Source organism: Atractosteus spatula, chromosome 28, assembly GCF_055471065.1.
Source record: "Atractosteus spatula isolate fAtrSpa1 chromosome 28, fAtrSpa1.hap1, whole genome shotgun sequence".
Classification (NCBI taxonomy): Eukaryota; Metazoa; Chordata; class Actinopteri; order Semionotiformes; family Lepisosteidae; genus Atractosteus; species Atractosteus spatula.
Window position 1 is genome coordinate 8,469,572 of NC_142733.1, and position 25,772 is coordinate 8,495,343.

The following is a 25,772-nucleotide window of genomic DNA, read 5'->3' on the forward strand; positions in this document are numbered from 1 at the left end:
TTGCCACTTGTTGCTTTCGGCTTCACTCCTTCGGAAACAACGCGTAAAACGAGTCAGAAGAAACTATTGAGCAACACCGCGCTGCTTTACTGCAAAACATTTTTCTCTCGCAAATCGTGAGTCAGTTACACGCGTCCACTTTCACTTTACGACCTCCCTCACTTTTTTTCTCTTAACTTTGATCGCACCCCTCCAATGTCGTCTTCGCTTCGACCTCGATGGACGGGAACTTTCACCAATCAGATACTCAGAGGGGGACGGCTAAGTGCTTGATTGGCTTCCCAAATCACCAATAGAAAGCTGTATTCAACTTTTTTATCCCGCCTCATCCCGCCACCCAATAGGATTCTTGACTTCGCATTTAGGACCCTCCCTACTTCAGTTTTCCCCTGTCGCTGGGCTAATCAGAGCGCGTCTTGGTGTTCTCCGCCATTTTGTAGGACTATAAGATAGCTCGCCTAGCCTGTCGTCTCGCTGCTCTGACCTGCAGTTCTGTGTTGTGCAATGGACGGGTGAGTAAGAGAAACATATTCGTTTAAAAAAAAAACCGGTAAAAACCTGAAGTGGAAAAAGCAACGATAAAAAAAAAATCACCAGAACTTTCTGACTTTCCGGCAAAAAAAAAACAACAAAAAACCCGAACAGTTTCTCCAGAGGAGGAGGAGAACTTGTCTTAAAGCAGGTTTCTCTCGCAATAATTAACATTAGTCAATCTTAAAAAAAAAACAACGGAAGAGGGACTTCTTGTCTCGGAGGGGCGAACTGACGAGCGTAGTTTTTAGAAGTAGTCCGGGCTTAAGGGAAGTAAAAACACTGTGGTTTAGAAGTTAACTGTAATACGGAAATTATTTTTTTACACTTAGGCGAGCCGAGGAGTCCGGAGTGTCGCTTACTGCGCTGTTTTATAAAGCCCCTCGGCTGTGTTTACAGTAAGGAAGTTGAGTGTCTTGTTCTGCCTAACGTGCAAGTTTTGAGGACTCGCACGTACGTTTTGGAAAGCAGGAGTTGGGGTGTTGAGAAACTTTTTTTTTCCCCTCCTCCTCCTCCTCCTCCTCCTTCCTCGCCTTCCCCTAAATACAACGCGCTAAAATTTTTTTATATAAGTTTTTTTGTTTGTTCGCGGAGTTGGGCGACATGGCGGAAGGAAGCGTCGAGACGCCTCGACGGGCGAGCTGATGGGACACGGGGGCGGCTGTGCGCAAAAAAAAAAAACAACATATTTCCTCCTTAACCAAAATTTCGGGTTCAAGTTGGAGGGTGCCGCGCTAGCTGGGTTTCGGATCTTTTTTTTTTAACTTTTTCTTTTTACCTTCGTTGCTCGGGGTATTTTTTTCTGGGGGGGGGGGGAGGAGGAAGTGAACTGATCTTAACCTGGACTTTGACGTCCTCGTCAAACCGTGTGCGGTGTTAAAAAGTTTTTAAAAGCCAGCCCTGAGGGAAGTCGGGGTTGCCTGGCTCGACCAGTTTAAGGACTTGATGGTGGCGATTTAGGTACCCGCACACAGACAAGTACCTGCGGATCGGGAGACTGCCCCGCCAGATCTCAGGAATGCGGTTCTCGTCGGTCCTTGGCGTGTTTTTTTTTGAGGGGGTGGGTAGGGTGTGGGGGGTCCCCAACTCCTCTTTTCGGTAACTTTGTAGAAAGTCAGTGGCGGGCCCCGCCGGGGAGGGAGGGAAGGGGAGGGGATTCCCGTGTTTAGCCCGGCTCTCAACTCCCCGTCCGCTTCAGATTTACATTTGAAAAAGAGCTGTTTTATCTGGGAAGTCGATCTCCCGAGGTAAGAGGGGGCTGGTGTCCAGGTGGAAAGACCTGGGTATTGGGCGCAGGTATGCGTCGTCTCCAGCCGTGGCGGTGTGAGGCTCTGGGTACAAAAACCACAAGATGTGCGGGTTTAAAAGCTCCTTCTCCAATCAGGGGGAAGCGTGACCGACCCACGCCTCTTCATTTTCTTCCTTAATCTCTTTGGGATCTTCCACCCCCCCCCCCTCCCCAGTGTAATCCGATGGCATTCATGTTCTGACGTGATGCGAGCGATGTGGTTTCGTATCGTCGTCTTTGCCGCGAAGCATTAATAAAATCTTAAAATCTTAGGTTTTCTGGCTCCCTTTTCCCCTCTTGCCTCGCTGGGCAGATAGTAATTTAAATAAAAAAAGTCTACTCCCAGTTTCAGGCAAGGTTAGTATTAGTGGTTGTTTTTTTTCCATTTCCTCGTTCTTTTAAACTTCTCTCTTCAGCTCATGCTGCCAGATCTAGTTATGTTGCTTTAGTGCTTCTGCAATAAACGTGGATATTTTAGCCAGCATAATGCTTGATGACCCTTTTCCGTTCCATAAAAGTCAGAAATGCAGCTTGATTCGTTATTAGTTTTGTTTTCCCAGCAGTGTTTCAGTTCGCCTAAATTGTCACCACTTGCGAGCTACTTCATATCTTTTTTTTTATGTGTGTGAGTTTAGGGATGCTAATTTGGCCAAAAATGAACACTAATCACCCGATACTGTTAAGTGAAATGTGTAGATCATTAAAGACACACGACCCAGATAGTTTTATTGCTGTTGGTTGTATTAAGCAGTTCTGAGTTATTGCTAAAATGTAACAGTCCACTTGAAAAACTGCTGCACTGGACTTTAAATGTCATGCTAATAGGAAAGGACTTTGCAGTGGATGTCCATCTTATGACTTTCAAGAAAAGCAACTAACTTACCCTTGGCTGTCAAAAAATACTGAAGTAATGCATGTTTTTCTTTCTGCAGCCGTCTAGAGACTGATTTGTATCCTTTGGGATCCAGTTACGCCACTGAAAAAGAGTAAGTTTTTCCCATTTTACTCTTTCTGGGTAGACTTTTCTTGGGGGCTGTTTCTTTATAAGGATGATGGAAAGCTCTAGTTTCTTCCTGGTACTGATTACTTGTGTTTACAGCCCTGTGTACATTGACCCTTGGATTGCTCATGGGTTTAGTCTCTTTGGGTGGGAACTTTGATAAGCTCAGAATTCCTGAACTTTAGACAAAATATTTGTAAAGACAATACCACTAAGCAGACCTTTTTTGTTCCTGAATAAGGGGATAATCATCCCTTTCCTGCTCAGGCTTCTCAAATTGAGATTTGCAGTAACATTCCCAGACTGTATTACTAAATTTTAACAGTGAGAGACTGTTTTATGTGAATGTTACCAGTTGTACCAGAAAATTGGTTTAAACCTTTAGTAACATTAATAAATATAGATGAACACCCCTTGTTGCACAATTGTGATATAAGCTGATGTGGAATGTTAAATTTTTGGTTAACAACTTAAACTTTGTTCTTGGTAGTCAAAACCCTATTATATTCCTGCCTGCAGTAGGTATTGCATGTTTAGATTTCTATGTATTAAGAGTAGTATATTGATGTTTTGCAATCCTCATGTTGCATGGATATAGTTGTAATTTGTGCAGTTGGATATGGGACACTTGTTGCTTGAATTAAAAGTGAACCTCTTTGTCTTCGTTTCTTTTGTGAATCGCCTGAGATGCCTGAACTGCAGTACACAGTGGACTGTATAAAAATAACTTCCTGTTGCATCATATTTTCCTGATACTATGGAAAGCCGACTAGTGCTTATGTGAGAGCCTGGACACTGGTAGACTCGAATTACATGTTACATAGGCAGGCGCCTTGACTCTAAAAGACTTTCCTTTACACATCACCTTTCCTCCGTGACACCAATGTTAACTGAAAAGTTGTTTTTCTATTACATGTGTCCCCATATGGTTCTGAAATCTGTTGCAGTGTTTTGCTTAAAATACCAGAAAGGGTCAGTTTTTTTCTGAAAGCAAATCCTACACATGTAATGAATTTTAATTCCTACCATTTTCTTGGTAGTGTGGGTCTGTGCCTTTAACCACATGCTCAGGCTGCTGTGCTTCCAAAGACTGATGGTTTACTGGGTTGAGGGAGGAAAAGAAAGTAAGAGCAAATCTTAGGATTGCTTAAACATTAGTGTGAGGAGTTTGGATTTTATTACTCTCGTAGTTCAGTTTTGAAACGTCGTATAATTGGTGCCAGGTGCAAAAATGACAGGCTAAAGATAATGGAGATATGACAAAGTGCTTTAATTTCAGCTTTCCTCCTTTGCACTTAAGAGTTGCCTCAGTTTCAGGGGATATACCTAATGCCAAAGTGGCTTAAGACCCCTTATGGTGAACATACTTTTAAGATGGCCGTAGAGGACGTTCGAAAGATTCTTTTGGTGGCTGCACTAGTCCGATTGGGGAGGGTCTGATTGAGCTGTTCTTGTAAAATCCCTGTTGGACTGTGGAGGAGGGGATAGTGGCAGTAAATTTCCTGTCAGGGGCCCTCCTGAGAAACAGGATGTTGAGAATGGGGGTTGCTCCAGGATGAGTGTCAGGCTGCCCTGGTTACTAATTTTTCATATTCTACTGACAGGGTGGACTGTGGGAAAGTTAAGGGAATGTTTAGATTACCCTCCCTGGAAAAAATACCAGATCTGCTTTTTTTAATGTGTTCCAGTTTAATGTTATAATAAGCCTAAACACTTTAGAATCGGCTTTAAAAAAGTTTTCGTATGATATTACTGGGCAATTTCTATATGTGGTCTCTAGAGAAGTTCATAATTTCTGTTTCCAGTGTCAACAGATTTCCCAAGTTTGTTCAAGGTGTTTTTTTAAATTTATGGAATCTCTTTTCTTGCAGGAGGAATTAAAGGTGTAAATCAGTCATTGTTTAGGTTTAGAAATGACTAGTTGGTGGAATTTTGTAACCCTAGCAACTTGATGAACATGTAAAATGTGGTCCACTGAAATGAGGAACTTCAAGGTTTTGCCTAGAGGTGTTTCTCAGTTGTACAAATGGGATATTTGATTCCTTTTCACAAGTATTATTTTACATGTGTCCGAGAGCCTTTTAAGTTATGCAATATTGTGTGGTGGTGGAAATTTGGGACCTGTTTGTAGGTGAGCTCTCAGATGTGCTGTTCAGAACCCTCAAGTATTCCCATGTGTTACTCGAGTTGTGCAAATGCAGTGCGGTTCTTCAGACATCTGTCAAGATGCAAGCCATGTTATGGAGCATATTTAATGTAAAATGCCACTTTTTTGAGGTTGATAACTTTATTTGGAGACCACTTACCTGGTTTCCAAACACCCACAAAACATCTAGTGCTCTTTTTAAGCTCTCCAACCTCTTGGTCTTCCTTTCTTTGCTCTCTGTGCAGCACTAAAACTCGGGAAGTCTCAGTCTTCCCTTGTTTCTGCTAAAACCTTATCACATCACTGTAGCCCCTAACTTGTATTAATTTTAAGCCTTCACCCTTGCTGCTATCTAACATTACTGTCTTCTTTTCTTCACAGCAGTGTCCACGATATTACAGTTGGTACGAAGGTAGGCATCCCTTTTTCTGCTTTTTTTCCCTACACTTGTTTGTTGTTTCAGAATGCTTTTAGGTTTCCTGCCATCTCTTCTTCCTGACCCTCTATTCAAATGTGGGTTGAGGATTTTCTAAGGAATAGGTAGTAGTTAAAAAGGAAATGTATTGTGAAGTTGGTGCCCTTTTTTCTAAAGAATTAGGTTTGATATATATGTGCTCTTAAATGGTCTTCATGCAAGACTTGCCGATGTTGCCTGTTGGTTGAAAAATATTTAAAATAGCTCAACCAGTAAAGGCACTTGCTTAAGCATAGGATGAGAGCTACGACTGAGCCTGGGTCATGTCTATAGCCAGCGGACTGAGCATTTCCTCAAACAGCAATCCATAGTTGGTTGGGTGACACTGAGGATAGGGTGAGACAGTTGGCACCTTGCGACTTGAAAACCTCTCTTCCTGGGTGCATAGAGCCATGTAGTGCTCTTGGCGAAGGACATTCTGTTCACCCTGTCAGTGCTGAACCTCCAGTATGTGCATTTTGCCTGTGACATGCTAAATACATGGTTTAAAGGTGGGTGGGTCAAAGGATTTGGCCTGCAATTCCTCATCCTTCCATGTACAAGATCGTAGGGTTGTAGCGGCAAGCCAGGGGTAAAAACCAATTGTTAATTCACAATTGTGTGGATCTTAAGTACTTGGCAAAGAAACTTGGTGGCTTGTACCGTATTACAGGACATGCTGTATTGTGGTTTTGTAGTAAAGTGCTTTAAAGTAAGTTTGCATTTTAATGCTTGATCCTTGGTGTTGCAGTCATGTCAGTTCCTTGTAAACTACAAATCATAAAGGTACTGGCTCTTCTGAATGAAGTAGTACTTGAAAATGTTGGAATGTCCTTTCCGTTTTCTCTGAGGGTTGGTAGTTCCAGGCTGAATTGCCTCAAAGCATTTTTATTGACCTGTGGAAGCTGATTTGCAGTTTTTAAAAGTTAACCTGATGCGTTGATACTTTATCTGGAGGTTATACTGAGGCTGTGCTTTCAGTGAGGTTAGTAAATCAAACAGCCTTGAATTGCTCTTGAGGTAAGAGTTGGAAACACTCATCCTTGTTGCACTCAGTCATATCTTTTAGTCCTCCATCATAAACTGGAACTTGGAACTGCACATAAACAGTTACTGTTCTGAGCCAATTAACTTAATCCAAATTTCTCAATGTTGGGGGTACCACCTGAACCTCGTCATACTTCAAAATATGGTTCTTGTCTATCTTTGGTCTTGGATATTTATTTCACCAGAATTAAAATGTGATTTCAGAAAATATTTTTAGGTCTTCAAAAAGCAGAAAATGTTCTTAAGGGCTGCAGCCTCCAAACAGTCCTAGCATTTCTGTTGTCTAAATAGTTTTTCCTGGCATGAATTATTTTTGTAGCGATAATGGTTTATAGACTTATAGAATAAACTGTTGCGTTGGAGTACAGAAGTTCAGTTACATGCAAAAGATAACATTTGCAGCTTAACTGGTTCCTGTTTTATAAGTGTCAAAGGCATTAAGCAGTGGTTTAAATATTACTTCATATGGTTCTCTATACTAATTTAAACTGAAGTCGCCTATATCCATAGTCGTGGAATGTTCACAGTTGATGAATCCATATTTGCAGAGTAGCGTTTCCTGCTGGGAATTCAGCCATATTTATTTTAAAACCATAACATTTGAGCACTCCAGTAGTTACTGGGGGAGTGTTTAAAGTAAGGCATGTGGACACTTGGCGGTTGTGGTTTTGTGATTGTGAGGAATGAGTAAAAACCATGCGAGTTAAATGTCTTGCCATTGTTGTTTTTTTGTGGGCCTTCCTGTGTAATATTTAACAGTTCAAACTTTTGCCCATATAAGTACCTTCATCTACGTTGTGTAGAGAGGGTAAGGATAGAAAGGAGGGGCTGAAGTTTTTTTTTAATGTTCTCATCTGGAGACGCAAGGACATGACTGTTGTCATGGAAACCATAATTAACTGGCTGGGCGGGTTGCCGGGAATGCAGTGGGTGCATTCCTTTCTCCCTGACTCCCAGATTCCTTTGAAAGGCTGCTCTTTCGAAGGGCCTTTGCCACAGGATGTAGCAGACAAGCTAGTGCATGTCGGATGTGGTATTATCTTCCGGAGTACTGCACCGAAGCTGCCGTTTGGTTCCTGTCCTCTGGTCTGTTCACGTAATTGTTTGCCCAAGTTCTCCCTTTCGGATTCATTTCGTAATAGAATATAGGAGCAGGGACTAGGGTTACAAGTGAGTGCTCACTCCCTCCCTCCCTTTTAGCCATGCTTAAATGTATTTCTTTGAGTCTAGTTTGTTGACTCATTGAAAGAACAGCATCTCTTAGCACATATATGCTAGATGCTAACAAATTGCTAGAAGCAGTGAAATTTTAATCTGAAACATTACGTTATGTTCAGTTTTTGATCATGCCTGAGGCCATAAAAAAAACCCTCAAAACTGACTTGAAGGTTGGGTGCTGGAATGAGGGGGAGTGTTCCAGAAAGTTGCCTATTCTCTCCCAGCACGGGTCTGTGGCCTGTTCTGATCTACAGACTGTTCAGAAACATGTTCATTCTTGCAACAGTTTTACTCCTCCCACATTTTTTTGTTGTAGTTCTTTTCCATAAGGATGGTCTCTCTGCAAAGGATCTTACTTACGCTTTATTTTTTTACAGAGATCCGCTGCTTGCTGATTTGTGCTAGTACATAACCTATTCAATGCAAATACCTGAGGTGGATGTTTTGGGACTAGTTAGGACTTCTTTTGCAAAAGATTTGTAGGGATAGCCTATTGCAGTCGGTGCCGAGTTGGTTCAGCAGCTTGTCTCTGGTGTCTTATCTGCTTCGGAAGGGAGTTGCAGGTCTTTGAAAGACTCTTTGTTCTTGCTGCCTTCCTTTATAATGCGTCATGGTCATTGCACTGTTTCCTCTTGGCTTAGTACCCCTGTTTAACCTGTGGGGAGTGCTGCTGAAATTCCACTTGCCATTGGCTAGGACTGCTTGAGTTTTTAAAATTCAGCACAGCTCTGATCTCCCCCGTTGGCATTAAAGGAGTAATTTTGAAACTTCTGAAACCAAAGTGCAGTATCATTTCCAAAATGGTATTAATTTATCATCTTTGTCAAACTTTTGCGGGCTTTGTGTGCGAGATGCTACTTTCTGAGTTGATACTTCTGTCCTTTTAAAGAATGCAACTTGCAACTACATTTATGAAATCGTGTCCTTTGCAAGTTCCCTAATATCCTGTTGAAATGTTCAATGGAACTGGCAGGATTTATAAAACAGAACTAGGCTTGATATTTTTAGCAACTCCTTAAAAACTGCACTTTGTAAAGTGTAAATCCCTTCATAGCTATGTTAGCTTTGAAAGAGGACTAGCTTAAGTAGATATTTCAAGCTTTGTTGCAAAGTGGCGTTCAGGGATTTCCTGAATGAAAAACTAGTTTGTGTGAACTACTGGTATTGCACAGTCTGGCACTGTGAGCACAGGGTGGGGAAACTGCACCTGGAGCCTAAGGGTGTGGTTGCCATGGTGAGGTGGTGACAGACGTGCAGTGCTGCTATAGCAATATAGCATTTTTCCTGTAATGCGTTGCTTATTGTTGTTGGTTACAGGGAACGTTCCCCCCCCCCCCCCGCCTTTGTCTATGCTTTTTAGTCTTTATGCCAAATCAATAGTGAAGATCAAAGCTTTCATATTTGGAGGATAGTTTTTTTTTTTTACTGGTGAATGTTTTGTTTTAAAGATAGGTGGTGACTGAAGGTCTGAATACTTGTCACTTCAGACAAAGTTACAGCATTGGCAACTGAAGAGTGGGCACAGTATACATTTGTAATAATGTGGCCATTTAAGGTAGGTCAGTTCTGAAGCTGCCTCTGTGCACTTACAATGCATTCATTTAAGGGTTGATGAGCTCTTTAGAACTGCCCTGTTCCGTTTGAAGTGGTTTATTAATAAAGACGTGTAAGGGCCCCTTTCTCGTATGTCCTTCCTCAGAAGGATGGAGTCTGGATGAACGGCTGTGGCATGAGGTGGAAAGAGGGGTTTTTGTGTGTATGTATGGGCCAGGCACAAAGCCTGCTCTGTGCGTTTCCCTGGACTGCTCTGCTTTTGATACAGCAGAACTGGAGCCCTTGATGCATGCTGGAGCACAGATGACTTTTGCTAGAGCAGGCGAAACCTTTTAATGAGCTCTGACCTTTATTGATCTAGGGCTTCTGTTCTTACTGAAGCAGCCTCTCTTCAAGACTAATGTACATCTGTACCCTCCCTCTTTTTTTAAATCATCTCGCGTGGTTTTCGGCATTCTGCACTGCTGGAAGCTTCAAATGCTTGGATTACATGTTCTAGCCTCTCAGATTTTGAAAGCAAATGACCTCAACAGTGTCTGGTGACTGAGCTAGTTAAGGCATTGCATAATTAACTCTTACCTGGCCCTTTTTACTTCTGTAGCTACTTTTGCAATGTACTGTGCTTTTGAAGATGGATATAAAGCTAAATAGCTACATTTCTGAAATGCGTAGGTTTATTTTACTTTCTTTACCGTTAAGTATTTTTGCTGTGTAGCTTAAGCGTTGGAGGTGAGAATATAAACTGGGCAACGCTGGTCTCCATAAAGCTAAAGGATAACTAGCTTAAGTTCAGAAGACCTATTCTTGTGAATTTTCTCAGTGATAAGGAAACTTTTGATGGGGTATTGTAGAAAAAGCAAAAGGAATAGGGGGATTGTGAGAAACAGAACTTGGGTTAATGGTGTTTTTCATTGAAAACCAGTTACTGTAGAATGGCATTCCGTAAATGATGGACTGATTAAGTGAAGGGATCTGTTCTTGGACTAGCGGAGTTACTTGTCCATCTTGCCTCCCTCCCACCCACACATTCCTGCTCACTGTCCATCCTGAAATTGATAGGGTTTTCCTTTGAAGCTTGGATTTCCACATTAACCCTTGCTGTGGTGTGACCTTTAGCCTACAAGAGGAGGCTGGGGGGGTTAAAGCTGCAGTGGGAGACTTGGGTGGGGGGTTCATTTCTGGAATGCACCAGCAGCATTTGGATTTCCTTCTGAAGTTAAAGAAGGATTAACATTTTAATTGATTTTCTTTGGTATCGACATTTGAGTAAAGCTGAAAAACATGTCAATTGCCAGTTTCCTATAGTTTTGTATTTAATTACCTGAAGAGCAGGCCTATGGGTGGGTGGTTATAAGCTTTTGTTTGGGGGGGGGGTTTCAAGGTAAATTGGGTGGTAACCTAATTGCTAGGGTGCTTAATTGTTGGGTGCTGTGCAGTTGAACAAGAGCATGTAAAGTACAGTTTATGGCTGGAGGGCATGTTAGGAGATGTAGCTCATAACTACATGTGGCTTTAGCTGGATTTAGTCTTGAGTCTTGAGCTCTTTGAATTGAACACTTGGAGTCGGGGGGGGGGGGTAGCAGTTTGAACGTCAGGTGTTACACTATTAAAGCATGGTGATGCAAGATTGCAGATCCTGTCTTGCTTCCTCTGCATCTCTGGCTTGTTTTATTCTTTAAATTATCCATACTTTGTGCAGCTTCTATTCCCATTAAACTGAGCCTTGGCAGAATCTGGACTGTTTTGGCTTTCCGTAGGGACATGCTAAATGCAGCAGAGTCTCAGAGCCATGTTGTAGGGGACTTTTACGTTATTCCTCATTTTGGTTTTTGAACTTGACATTAATGGAAACTTACAGTATTTACATTAACCGGCAACCTTCCAGCTCTTGTGTATCCAGCAGACAAATCCTACTCTGTTGGGCGCCTGCGCTCTGACCCCAAGTTTCTCTCTCCGTCTGTGTCTCAGAGCAAGTTGGGGTATGCGAAAAGACAAATTCCTAATACAAGAAATTGTATGTGGCCAATAAAGTGATCTTCTAAATCGCTCTAAAAGGCTTTATTAAGCTAATTCTACTAGTTATGCACTGAACTAATTACGCATCGCTGATATCGAGCTATGTGCAAGTGTAGTGGAAACTGGGAATGTGGCTCTTTAGCAAAGCTACCCAGCCATATTGAAGTCAATACCTCGACTTTTCATGAAACACCTGGATGAGCTGAACGGCTTTAGTTTTGTAACTTAATGTTTTAAAAGGGATGTCTTGTCTGCCATTACTCTTGATGACAAAACATAGTCTAGAAATGTTTGCTTACAGTGGCAACTGAATGGTTTTTGGGTACCAGTGTAAGGTGCTTTTATGTGCACATTAGGTGCAATATAATCTCAATCTCCAAGATCAAAGTTTATTTTGGTGCTGGGTTTCATGGAAATGAGCTCTCCTTTGTGAAGAGAGAACAGTATGCCACTGTCCTTTTAATTTAACAGCTACTATTTCTACCTGTGAATGAATTGCACTTACTGGGAAGGGTGAGACTTAAAAGCTTCTGTTTATCTGGTTAAAAGGGCATTGTATGGTTGGTTCAACCTGTGTAAACTTAATACTCAGGATATTCCTTTTACTTAGGGTGGGTGATGTTTCACTCGCATTATGTTGGTCAAAAACTTAGCTATTTTTCAGTAACTAGCTTTACTTGTTTTCCCATGCATTGAGATCAACAAATCCCTTCATTTGAGGAGACTTCCAAATGTGTTAAGTTACCCCACATGGGGATGAGTAAAGTATTCTGAATTTGTTTTTTGCAGCGAGGATCTGACGAACTTTTTTCATCTTGCGTCTCTAACGGACCATATATCATGAGCAGTTCTGGAGCAGGTAACTATTTTTGTAGGTACAATTTGCCTTTTCTTTTTCTAGGATTTGGAAAACAAAAAATGACTTTTTATTCTTTCTTTCAGCCAATGGCAATGATAGTAAGAAGTTCAAAGGAGACTTTAGGAGTCCTAGTGCTCCCTCCCGTGTCATCCACGTGCGCAAGCTCCCTAATGACATAAATGAGGCCGAGGTGATCTCTCTGGGACTTCCCTTTGGCAAAGTCACCAACTTGCTCATGCTGAAAGGAAAGAATCAGGTATATGTCAAAGGTTTTTGTGCTTTCAAATGTGAGCTGCTTTATCAGTGCAGAAATGAATAAAACTTTAGGAAGGTCTGACACAATTATGAATCTTATGTTTAAGTTTTCCTCAATTTCAAGATGAGTGCCCATTATTTAATTCTTTTGAATTTGTGGTGTAAGTTATATAAATTAGTCTTTTTTTAGACTGTAGAATGTACCCCTGAACTATTATGTGTGCTCTAGGCCTTCCTAGAAATGAACACAGAGGAAGCTGCCCAGACCATGGTAAGCTACTACTCTTCTGTGACTCCAGTTATCAGGAACCACCCCATTTTCATGCAGTACTCCAATCACAAGGAGCTCAAGACTGACAACTCCCCAAATCAGGTGGTAAGTATATAGCCTTGTTTTTTCTGTTTAAAGCTGTTAATATAGAAATTGAGATGTTATTGCATTAGACCAGTAAAGTTTGTGCTTAATTATCCCTTTTTCCTTTGTTTGCAAAAGTGGGCTTGTTTGCTTTTGCAGATGAAGGGTACTATAAGCTTAATGTTAAGGAAAGGCATTGGGGGGGGGGAAGTGCAGTAAACAGATGAATAAGACTATGTACCCAAGTGCAATTGCATGCTAATGATATTTGCTAAATACCTGATCTGGTTTACATACCAGTTTCTTTATCCTTTTATAGCAGTCATAAACTATGGTGTGCTGTTTTGTGGAAAGTTTGCTTGCAGTTTCCTTTTCATATGCATTAGTTTGACTTTTTTATTATAAACTGTTATTGAGGTGTAATGTCCATTTAGTTCAGCTGTAATCTTGGCAACCATTAGGGAAATGGGAGTTAAGGGCTATATACGTTTCTTTAGAAACAACTGAGTTACAAAGGTAAAAATGTATAATTTAGCCTTTTCAATGGTAGTGTTAATAGATTCCTAATGAGTCAAGCACTATCCAAAATAAACTAAAAGCAAAGCAGCAAGTTTAACAGTTTGTGTTTTAGTTACTGTGTTCTGCTAAGGCATTACTAAATGGCTTTTCTCCCCCCAGAGGGCACAGGCTGCACTGCAAGCAGTGAATGCAGTCCAGACAGGTAGCATGTCAATGAGCAGCGTGGACACATCAGGAATGGGCTCCCAGAGCCCTGTACTTCGCATTATTGTGGAGAATCTTTTCTACCCTGTGACGCTGGATGTTCTGCACCAGGTAATTCTATTGACTGCGAGAGCAACTAAAACTGCTTTGAAGTGGTACTGTGATACCTTTTAACCAAACTACGTGTGCGTTTGTTAGACATACAAGTGTCTCATGAAGGGTTGAGCTTTGAGCATATCATCCAGTTTGATTTAAATGATCACCACAGCCTTTTCTAGATGTTACATTGAAAACGTTTAATGAAGGGCCTGATTCTTCATGTTAGGCTTACTGTTTATCAAAAGGGTGTATTTTCAAGGGCTGTTCCAATTTTTTCTTTAGATATTTTCCAAGTTTGGTACAGTGTTGAAGATTATCACATTTACCAAGAACAACCAGTTCCAAGCCCTTCTTCAGTACGCAGATGGTTTGACTGCTCAGCATGCTAAATTGGTGAGTACTGCCCTCTGTCTGTCATGACTCGATACTGCAGAGCAATACTTGGTGTGCACTTGTATTCCACTTCCTCTCTACTGTTTCATAACGAGTGTTGCAACTTCAGTAATTTTTACATCTAAGGGACAAAGTTTAACTTGCAAGTACATCAACAAAAGTTATTCAGTAGCCTTTCCAGAATCGTATTGTTCTTAAACTATTCACACTAACTTACCCCCTCTATCAGTTCATTTTGCATTATTAGTCCGTAACCACATCTTTCCTCCTGCCTTTCCATTCTTTTGGTGTGGTCAGTATCTTATGTAACTTGTTTATAAAGGCATTGGATGGACAGAATATTTACAACGCCTGCTGCACTCTGCGCATCAACTTCTCCAAACTGACCAGCCTGAATGTGAAATACAATAATGACAAGAGTCGTGACTACACTCGGCCAGACCTGCCCACAGGGGATAGCCAGCCCTCCATTGATCACCAAGCTATGGCTGCTGCTTTTGGTAAGGAATATGCTGAAAGACTGGGGGAGCCTTGTGCCCAAGAACCTCATGCCCTCAGGTTGTTGGGTTTTAGAGTAGCTGTGTGCAACATGCTATATTCTTAGAATTGTTTCCTTGATTTTATTCTTTAAGGTAATGGATGTCAAGTTTGATGTAGTTTTACAAATTAAATGCAATCTTTTTATAGCTTGGGGTCTACAAAGAATTTTTCCAGCCTTTACTGTATGAGACTAGAAAGATTGATGTTAAAAGTACATTTTGTTTTGAGGTTTGTGATCCTTTGTTAATGCTTTGAAGAGAATTGATGTATGTAGTAGTAAATTATGAACTTATTTTACTTTTGTAAGCTGTTCAGTGAGGAAGGAGATTCCAGATATTCTGGAGTACAGAATCAAGTACTATTTTTTTTTACTAAAGCCTATTTTTTTTCTTCTCTGGGTGTGCTCTTGGCAAGAAACCTGTACTGTTCATCAATACCTTAGTGCTTTTTTTTGGGGGGGGGGGGGCAGAATGATACAATAGGGATGTTGGTTGTAAGTGGTTAATGACTGCAATGGTAGGTCAGATGATAATCATTTAGCCTACATCTATTAAGAGGACTTTCTCTGCAAAAGTTCGGGTGGATTTGACAGCACTGAACTTGTGATATATAATTTATTTGCATTTTTAAATATCACCCTGCTTGAAGTTGTATGGGGGATGTGCAAAAGTCCAAATGTGAGTTTAGTTATTATAGAATATTACTTGTAGTAATATTACTGTCCTGGCTGAACAGTACTCTGTTTATCAAGTCTTGAACCTCACATGCTGCTTGTGTAATGATAGCTTTCTTGTGGGAAGGGAATGTGACTGTGTTCCCATGGACACTCTTAAACACGAGTCCCATTGGATATGTGTGGCACAAACTGTGAAGATGCATGGCATCTGGAGTGCCGGGACTCATTGAACAGACTTGTGCTTGTTCAGGCTCTGTGGTAGGAATGGTGCTGAATCTCGCAGGTCTACCAAAACTGAAAAAGGACCAAATGGACTCTTCATTTGCAGCTGCTCTTAAAATGGCATCTGCATCCTGGTGCAATGCATGTATACTTGTATTGTATCCAGAAACGCCACATGCTTCAAGCCTATGAACTTTGTACATTCTGTTGACATCAGTCAGCATGAGTTTATCCAATTCTTTTCTAAAAAACCCTGCATCTGCTACAAATACTAAACTTCCTTACAGTCTTGACAATTGTTGCAGTCTTAAACATCAATAATGGTGTTTAACCTTATCTTACAATTTTTAGTTCAGTTTTACAAGGATCTATTTTTTTTGGCAATTTTAAAGTTCTTAATCCTCTGTATTAAAACAGATCTCAAAACTGCTAAGTGTATACAATGAGAGGTCAGGGACATGTTCTTTTAAGATATTACTCGATGGTAAAGTAAAAGCCGAAGGAACAAGAAAAGGTGTATTCCATGCCGAAAAGAGAACATTTTGGCTGTGGAGCCTTATTTATGTATGTAGCTAGAATGGTTGCAAGGTTGTTAATTTTCACCATAGCATATAGTATTATGGGGACATTTATCTACCATAGAGGTCCCCTGAATAAGGCTCCACAGCCGAAACGGTTCTCTTTTCTTTTCAGCATGGAATAAGCCTTTACTTGTTCCTTTGCGGCCTACACATGCTGACGCAGCTCCCGTACTTGAACTTAATAAAAAAACCAGCTCAGGTGAGGGCCACCCATAATGAACAGATGGGAACATGGAGTTGCACCCTTATTTCTCCATCTACCTGCATAGATGGGACCTATTCCTGTATTTTTTTTAACATGCTTCTTCTCTAGTAGTTTCTGATCTTATCTGCTTTTTTCCTGCAGGTGCTCCTGGTATAATCTCTGCTTCTCCTTATGCAGGAGCTCATGGGTTCCCACCTGCCTTTGCTATTCAGCAGGCTGCAGGTCAGTAAATGATCAGTATATGCAGTCCAGAAGGTCAGGCACACTGGTGCTGAGATCCTATGAACTATGTAGCTAAATGTCCCCATAATGCAGTTTCCTTTGTTGAATTGTAATGTTGTGTTTTTTTGTCCACTATCCTATTTCTGCTTGAAGATCTCGGTGTAACACTCCGATTCAAAGGTCCTTAAAACTTGAGTTCACTAACTTCTTTCATATATAAAGGCCTTCAGTATGGTTTTGGGTTAAATACAAGTTGCTTGATCCATAAAGCTCTGCAACCCCTTCTCTTGATCTGGTCTTTCTCGCTCAGGGCTGACGATGCCTGGAGTCCCTGGGGCACTGGCTTCTCTGGCCATCCCTGGTGCTGCAGCTGCAGCTGCTGCTGGAAGGCTGGGCATCCACGGCCTTGCTGGTGGCCATTCCGTTCTGCTGGTTAGCAACCTGAACGCTGAGGTTAGTTCAATTCCTTATTGCTCATCTTTTGTCATGAGGGTGGTTGAAGTTCTTCTCCCCTTGTAAAAAAAAAAAACCCATCTCCAGTGGTTATGAGAATTTCAGAAAAATATATGAAAGCTCAGTTAAGACAAAGGACTACCTTGTGTTTTCACAACGTAGAACTATAAGATTCCTTCTAATATCTGGCAATATACTTCAATTACAGTATTATGCATGGCCCTGGAAATCAATTTGGAAGAGCATAATGTACAAGATTTGAGTTTTCTACATTAGTATTGAGCTCCATTGTGCAGTAGTTCCTAGCTGTGCAGAGCTCATAACCTGACAAGTCTTAGCATTTTAACCTGCAATAGCATAAGGTTGCTAAAGCGTAATGCTCGCTAGCATCTAGACCTCATTGCAGCTCCTGGGGTTTTCCCCACTCTTCGGACATGTGTGAGTGGCATTTCTTCATCTTCCTTATGACCCCTCCCCTCACCTCTGCTTTACTTGGAGTATTATACCCGTCCTGAGAGCTTACATTTAAATACCAAAAGCAGTTCAAATATGTGAAGTCACTCCTAAATACATCCTAAAAATACACAAGCATCTTTTTACACATCTTAAGACAAGTAACTTGTTCCATTGTACTAGTTGAAGCCTGTCCCTTCGGAACTTTTGTCTTGTATTCCACAATATAAGATTAAGAACTGCTTTGCTTGTATTACAGGGTGGTTGTTAGTCTTGTAATTTGACCCCACTAAGCAGCTGCTTCTATATTCCAGCCCTTATTCAGCCAAACTGAGAACTAACATTAGTCACTTTATTTCATGCTTCATAAAATTGCATTATTTTAAAGCTTTATTCTTGTTTTTGAAGAGACAATATTGCTTCATTGATATGGTCTTAAGTCTCCTTTTGTGAATTGCTGAATATGGTTCAGAAAACTATTGCCGTGTCGTAAGTCATATAGCCACCTCATACCATTACTTTTCATTCTGCAGTAAAATTTGTAAAGTTACTTTCCAAGTTAAAATATATACAATTCAAAATTATAATGCACTTAACTTTTTGTAACATGGTTGGAAAAGGATAACTCCAGTAGCAAGGTATCCTGTTGGGTAGTATTCAGGATGTTTTCACAAACCACTTTCCAAACTGAAAATCTGCAAAGATTACTCTTTATAATGAACTAGAACCTAATGCATTTCCAGTTTCCTTAACAATAGATTGGTTTTGCTTGATGTAAAATGATTTGCCCCTGACTTTTTGGTAGCAGTGTTTTAGTATGTTTTTCTCTTCAGCAAATTGCATATCAGACCTTTTTGAGGACCCCCCCCCCCCCCCCCCCCCCACATGTGAAAGCCAATTTTGTTCTGTTGAGTAGTCCTGATGGTTTTTCTTCCTGTAAGATTTCCATTTGAGTATTCTGGTTTTCTGACAACATTTGTAGTATACTTAAAATCTGAAGTCAATATTGTCTCTGCCTTTTCTGTGTCTCATGTTTAAACTTTTTTTTCTCCCTCTTTAGTGTTCCTCTAGGTTGAAAAATCATTACCATATTAATTAAACCATCTAATAGCAGATGCTGCAGGATGGAACACTACATATTTCTTTGTGTATACTGACCTTGTTTTTTTTACCTCCTTTTTTTCTTCTCTCCCTCCCCATTCCCCTCTCCCCTTATTTTTTTGTTTTTAATACCTTGACCTGGAAACTTTTTGCCAACTGACTGCACGCCCCATGCCCCCCCCATCTGCTTCCTGTTGTCACAAATACACAACACTGTAATTTGGAATACAAAAACAACTCCCTTCCAAACGCAACAAATATCCCTCCACTGAATTTTGTGCCTACTCCCCTTCCCTCCTGCCCCTCTCCCCTGAAATATTAACCACCTTGAAACTTCATGATCCAACCACCGTTTTTCGCCATTCCCCGTGGATCTGCCTCGCTGTGGATGATATGTTCAACCTCCACTCTCCTGCCTCCGATCTTTTCCTGTCCCTTCTCCCTCCGCTGCCTTCCTCTGCTGTCCTATAAAGAGAGTTACGCCCCAATGCCTCTTTATTCTTTTCGGTATGTTATCATTAGCATCTTTTTTTATTACCTTTTTGTTTTTCTTTAAACTTCATCTTAAAAAAAACTTGAGTGCTGTTTTTTTTTTGCGTGTTGAGATCATTTAAAAAAAGCTGCAGCATTCTCATAACTGCTATAATCCATTCTGTTGCTATGTGTTTCTTTGTTTGTTTTTTGTAGCATCTTTCTGTGCTTCCTTTCAGTAGAGGTACAGATTGGCAATTGTGCTGAGTATTTGGGAGGTGAACTAGGGATTTCTCTCATCTCTGGTTTTGGCATGTCTTATGGACAGCTTCCTGTGGTGCCCGAATTGAATCTTCAAATTTGTTGATTTTTGCTACTCTGTAGATCTAGGCCTTTCATTGTATTGGTTTCTTTTAAGATATTTTGTACCTAGTCTTGTTAGTGAAGACTTTCAATTGCTTTTCATACTGTTCACAATATTTACTTCTTCCCTTTTAATAGTTATGCTAATGGGATTATCTATTGTATTTGTCATTGTAGTGTATAATTCTGCAGTGACATCTGGATCCGAGTTAATAAACATACACAATCTTTTAATCCCTGCGTTGCATTATATGCAAGTCCATTAGAGTTGATTATGTTCATATCACAAACTTAAACCACCTTAATTATTTAACTTTATTCAGAACAATTTGTGACTTACCGTTAATGCAGGCAGGTGTTTTACATGTCTTGTGATGCAAATAACAGCACTGGAGCTTGTAGGATGTTCTGCAGACTTCCCAGTCTGTTCTTGATTAAGTTGGAAAAAGCAAACTGCTGCTGAATTCCCTTTAAAAACTGTAATTTGCTTTTGACCCTTTAGATCTTAAATGGAAATTCAGTCTTGAGATGCTGCATCTTTTTTGTATATCAATTTGACTTTGTGATTTTTTCCATTTTTAAAGTTTGGCTTGTTTAGTTATCAATTCAGTAGAAGTGCATGTCTTTTTGCTTTGCATGTTTTATGTAGGCTTTAACAACAAGATTGCTTTTGATTGTAGTCTCCTAGTTTTATATAATTGGTACAATGGAATCAATATTCTCTTGATTTTCCAATATTAAGCTTTGCTGATGGGTTTTTCCTTTAACACTGCGACTTTGATTAGTTTTCCCCTCTGCAAGTCTTTAACGGTATCTTAAACTGCATCTGGGAGGGAGAGATTTCCTATGATGACTTGTATGGAAATGTACCTCCTATTTCCTAAGTGACAAAAGTAACTTTTCTGCTTCTGGTAAAACTCCATTATTGCAGTGATGCATCTTTAATCTAAAGAATATTAGACTATTTGTATCTTAATTTGGGGTTTACATTAGCCTTAATGAAATGTAATGGGGGTTGTGCAAGACTTCTTTGTAATGTGATCTACGACTGGACATTGATATCAGAGCTTCACAACATTAAAAGTAATAAAAGATGCTGTCCAAGATTTTCATATGATCTTTCTGAGAGCTTTTTCCAAGGCAGTTACTAAATGAAAATGACAAGAAGGACCCATTTTTTCTTTTTGAGGAAAAGTTTTCACTGGCTCACAGCTAGAAGCCTGACCAGATACAGAAAGGTAGAATTGTGAAATTGAAAACTGATTTAATGTGAAGTTTACTGATCAAGCCCATCTTGTTCTGTTCAGGTGTATATGGTGATGTAATGAGAGTGAAGATCCTGTTCAACAAGAAGGAGAATGCCTTGGTACAGATGGCAGATGGGACGCAGGCTCAGCTTGGTAGATTTCTTAATGCTTATTCTTAAAGTAAACATTTATAGTATCTGCAGAGCTGTTAGACAGGTCTTAACTCCAGTTTCTAGTTCAGACAATTCAACAAATTAGTGCTTTACAAGTGATTTACACTTCAACCTTGAAATAGTATTTTTATGCTGTCTTTTTTGCATTGTATCCAAAACTGCCTTTCCGAGGCTATAAAAACTGAACATGATTCAAAGTGATGTATTATCTTCTGTGCAATGAATATTAAAAACCAAAAGTGATTTCAGTAAATGAAATGTGGACTTCATGCCAAAGTTTAAACTTTGGTTGTCATTTGAGTCTTGGAATGGGGGCTTTGGGTTCGCAAACTGACATGTGGTTCTGGAATTTGTTTGTGGTAAATGTATTAACTTGTGTTGGCAGCAATGAGTCACCTGAATGGACAGAAACTCCATGGGAAGGCAATCCGTGTGACGCTGTCCAAACACACAACAGTGCAGCTGCCTCGTGAGGGCCAGGAGGATCAGGGCCTCACCAAGGACTTCAGCAGTTCACCCCTGCACAGGTTCAAAAAACCAGGCTCCAAAAACTACCAGAACATCTTTCCTCCTTCAGCTACCCTGCACCTCTCCAACATCCCGTAAGTTAACAAGTTATGGCTTTAAGAACATATGAAGGTGTAAAGTCTAGGACAATTTCGGGCTTTTCTTTGTGCGCTTTGTGAAGTTGAATAGTGGTATTCCATTGTGAACAATTTTCATATTTCCTGCTCATTCACTCTGGCAATTCTCACCCCTATTTTTCATAATTGATAGACCTTCGGTGGTTGAAGATGATCTCAAGATGCTATTTGCAAGCTCTGGTGCAGTGGTCAAGGCATTCAAGTTCTTCCAGTAAGTACAAACCCGTGACTGCCTGTGGTTTAATTGGAAACTAGCAGTAAATACTTCCATATTATTATTTCTCAACATTATGAGCATTGTTGTGATTGTTCAGGAAGATCTTGTTGCTACAAGCAGTTGAGAAACTATTCTTGATCAGTTATTCTTTTTTTACATTTTGTGATCACTCGAATACTGCTCTTTTAAAAGTAGTCTAAGGAATTGATTAAATTTATGTAACAGACTAGCTCAACATTTTATGGCTTCCTTTCTCATTCCTACATTGACTGTAATGTCTTATGCCCAGCTAGAAATCTCAGTTGACTTTCTTGTATTAGTCTATTAGTCAACTATTAGAAGTTGCTCAAATCCTCAAGTCCGTCAGGGTTTGTGTACACAAACCCTATAAACGCAGTAAATTGACAATTATTCTGTTACATCTAGAAAAGACCGCAAGATGGCCCTGATCCAGATGGGTTCAGTGGAAGAAGCAATCCAGTGCCTGATTGAGTATCACAATCATGATCTGGGAGAGAACCATCACCTGAGAGTCTCTTTCTCAAAGTCCACAATCTGAAGGACCAGCTCCAGGAGGTTGAGGGGTCAGAGGAGAAGTTGTGGATAGACTGTCACTTTAGATGACAACCTTGTGGGAGAAGTCCTTCAGCTGGAGAAATGCCCACAAGACACACTTCCATCATTCCTTTATTATATATTTATATATATCTATAAAATGCCACTTTGAACCTAGAGACCAGAGAAAAACAAACCAGAGTTTTTTTTTTTATTTGGGTTTTAAGCCTTTTATTAGCTTTTTTTTTAATGAACTAGTATAGTCATTCCCATGTGTTTTGTGCATTATGTAATCTTTATCTACAGATTGACTATAGTTTACACATGGCATCTCTGGGGAAAACCTACAAGTGAGACTATCAGGTTGCACACTTAAAGCCTTTCCTTTTTTCTTTTAGTATATTCTTGATGCCTTTGGGGAACCATACCACTAGGTTTGGAGGGGGGGGGGGGTGTATAGTGCATTGAATGTTCTGCCTTTAAAAAATCCTGTGCCTTATTGTAAAAATAGTCAAGGACGTTCTTAAATCCATCTGAGTCAGTCTATGCCCTTTTGTCTAAATATCTTAAATTGTTTATCTTATTGGAGATGCCTTCATTTTGGTATTCCATTAAGCGTCATGTTATGCCTGTTCCACAAGAAAGGTTGTTGTGGGGGGGGGGGGGGAATGTACGAATTGGTATAAATGCTGCATTTCTGTAAAGTTGAATGATAATTCAGAGGCACAAACTTTTGTATATCTGAGGCACAGGAAGGATTTTTGTAATTGAAGTCCATGCTGAAGTTAATTAGGCAAGGCTAATCAGGATTGTTCATATTCCCCAGTGTGCATATTTAGCTTACATTTTCATAAGACCCTTTGTATACCAGGGTTCCTCAGTCTTATAACTTTATTTACTGTTTATTAGCTTAGCTCTAGCAGATTCCATTTAATTTTTAACTTTATGCAATTGTGTACAAACCAACTTTTTTCCTTGTGCGTATTCACATCTTTCATATACTCTTTTTTTTTTGGGGGGGTGGGGGTGGGTTAGTGGTGTAATTTCATTACTGTGCCTTTTCATTGTTTTGTGTACTTCTGAGTAGTACACAAGGAGTGGCGAGTAACACGTTGGCAGGCATTGGTGTTTTTGATTTTCTTTAGGTTTAAGTGACCTTTACCTGTTGGGCAGCCGTATTTCAATGGCCTGTTAAAATTCAACTTTTATTTTGGTGGAAGTTTCAAAGCTCAAAACAAGCCCCTGTGCAGTTGGCTCCTGGAGATGCTCAACACATAAGCATTTGTCTTATACCAGTTTGAAGTTCTAACGCTAAAAACAAACAAACAGGCAGGCTGGTAGGTGGGGATGACTTATATAAGTCATTTGAGAAAAAAATTTTCAAACAAAATACATTAATCACTTAAGTTAATGAAGAGCCTCTTATTTTCAAAATTTTAATCTCTGGAAGTGTCCAGGAACTTTAAACCTGGCAGTGACCTTTATGCAATAGGAGCTTAAAGCTTTAGATTGCTGTTTTTCTGGTAAGCCAGTAAAGTCTAGATATTTTTTTTTACCATTCAATACGGGGGGACGTGGATATAGTTAAGTGCTCTAAAGACTTGAGCTGGCCTTATTATACATAGCTTGTTCCATAGAAATCTTTTACCTGGCTAAAATAAAGACCCAGACCAATTTGGAAGTCTTTTTATCCCAACTGCAATTGTACAAATGGGTGGTGCACTAGAGCCATTATCCTACTTCTGTAGTACTTTAAATGCCCTTTTATTTTGATGCTTTTAAAATAACGGTTGACTTGGTAATGGGCATACGTTATCTATTCCTGATGGGGCTTGCTAGAGTTTAAAACTTATGCATATCTATACATCGTTTAACCTGTTTTTGGTGCCTGCTGATGAGTTGGGTACCACTCTAGTTCTGCCAGGTTCTGTCCAGAGTCTTAAGTTTCAGACATTCCTTTGTGCCTTTAGGATATTTAATATGTAGAAATGCCTTCAATAGGCATCTTGATCTTACTGTGTACCTTATTCAGTAACCTTTATTGTGCTTACGTTCAAACTATTTGGGACACATTTTACTTTGTAATTGGTGCAAAGCAATATTTTTTGTAAAATGTTTTTCAGGGTAATCAACATACCTAGGACCAAAGCCGAGTGCATTTTCTTCCCTTCACCTTAATGACTTTTGTTGCATCTAGTTCCTGCTAAATGCCTTTATATATAAATTGCTCCTTGAATGAAATTGTAACAGCACAAAATTGGAAGTTGAAGGCTGTGCATTTAATAGTGGCATTATAAGATACTTCACATAAGCTGTTTGAACGTACTGTAAGACCTTAATTGCTAAACTGTTTTTAGCGATGATCAGACCATAGTGTCGCCAAGTTTGGTAAGACGGTGTCCAAAAGGGATTTGGACTCGTGTCAATGTGCAAGAGCCATAATCCTTGTAAAAACTATTAAAGGAACAATATCTGTTAATGCTGGTTTTCCCATTTCCTGAAATTCTGTACAGTCTGCAGGTCACTTTGAAAATAACGCCTGCACAGGGTACCTTATCTGACCAAAAATACCAGCGAGTTGTAGGTTTTTGCAAGCAGGGACTCTTGTCTAGAAATACTCTACATGTACTGTAGAATAGTTGTAGGAGTTGGATGTTTGTCATGCCATCAGCAGCTTTTTGTGAATTTCTCTACCACCTTGTATGCTTAAAAGTCCAAAATGTTTTGCAAGCCACGCTCAAAAACATCTTTAATGTTTTGAAGTTTCAATATTGAACGACATTGCATAGTGGTACTTGCATGAGAGTACATCTTTTAATGCCTTAAATATGTGGGAGTATTACGCAGAAACTGACACTTCATGGAGAGAATATTTACTATAGCCTTAATTTATGGGTTTGTATACTTTACAATTACACGGAGGATGAATTTTGTGCCCCTGTAACTAACCTATCTACAGGTTGAGTTGATCACCGCTTATTAGTTTTGGCATTTAGCTATTTTTTTAGGGGGGCTGTGTAGGGGAATAATGGGGGGGGGGGGAAAAGGTGTAAATATTCATGCTTTTTGTACCAGATAAATGGTGATAGGGAAGCAATACAGGTTTTATAACTAAAACAAATGTATATTTTGATATCTGCTTTGACCAGGGTTTTCAGACCATTCTAGAGCCATATGAAGATAAATTTGTATTGCGAAAAGAATTAAAATATTTTCTAAAAATGTTTTCTGTAATCCTTTGTCCCTTTTGACCCACTGTTGTGATAATGGCTCATACCTTCTGGATCTTGTGCCTTTTAATAAATCTTTTATTCCTGCTTTCATCACTTGTGCCTCTTTTTTTTTCTTCCCTTCTGTTCTTAAGTGCGATTCTTACATTCTGTAATTTTTTATAACATTCTTATTTCTTACTCAGCCTTATGTACTTGTTCTTAGACCTAAGTTACTGACTTCCATTCACATCCTCCCTCCCCATTCATTGCAAGTTCTGTGCTAACTCCTGTTTTCAGCTTTCCGCACTTGTCCTGATGCGCTTCCTTTAACAGGTTGACTTGGTGGACTGTGCATCTGCAACATGTCTTCCAGGCAAGGAGTTTGTTTTTTAACTGAGGTTACACTGGCACTAGAAATAGGATATAAAACCTAAACCCCTTTATTTCTAATAAAACTTGCAATGGGCAATGACTTTGGGTGTATAATCAGTCTTTAAAA

At 39.9% G+C, this 25,772-nt stretch overlaps 1 protein-coding gene across 3 annotated transcripts; it reads left to right on the top strand.

Moving 5' to 3' along the window:
- The first annotated feature begins 428 nt into the window (after window positions 1-428).
- Window positions 429-25,283, top strand: ptbp1b (polypyrimidine tract binding protein 1b). Of its 3 annotated transcripts, none has more exons than XM_088907499.1 (16): window positions 429-512; window positions 2,752-2,805; window positions 5,347-5,377; window positions 12,044-12,113; window positions 12,197-12,369; window positions 12,598-12,744; window positions 13,402-13,557; window positions 13,828-13,938; window positions 14,261-14,438; window positions 16,304-16,384; window positions 16,695-16,837; window positions 18,865-18,898; window positions 20,533-20,625; window positions 21,031-21,247; window positions 21,423-21,500; window positions 21,933-25,283. In XM_088907499.1, exons 1-16 carry the CDS (start codon window positions 505-507, stop codon window positions 22,063-22,065), a joined length of 1,707 nt encoding a protein of 568 aa, XP_088763625.1. In that variant the 5' UTR covers window positions 429-504; the 3' UTR covers window positions 22,066-25,283. The 3 variants fall into 3 exon arrangements, with proteins under 3 accessions (XP_088763625.1, XP_088763626.1, XP_088763627.1); XM_088907500.1 differs by having other exon boundaries at window positions 5,350-5,377; XM_088907501.1 differs by lacking the exon at window positions 5,347-5,377 and having other exon boundaries at window positions 474-512.
- Window positions 25,284-25,772: the final 489 nt, after the last annotated feature.

What these genes read in the sequence shown, in the direction of transcription:
- ptbp1b (XM_088907499.1), top strand. An exon ending in AGTTACGCCACTGAAAAAGA is followed by an intron (nt 2,806 to 5,346) that starts GTAAGTTTTTCC and finishes TTTTCTTCACAG; the next exon opens with CAGTGTCCACGATATTACAG. An exon ending in TGGGACGCAGGCTCAGCTTG is followed by an intron (nt 20,626 to 21,030) that starts GTAGATTTCTTA and finishes TTGTGTTGGCAG; the next exon opens with CAATGAGTCACCTGAATGGA.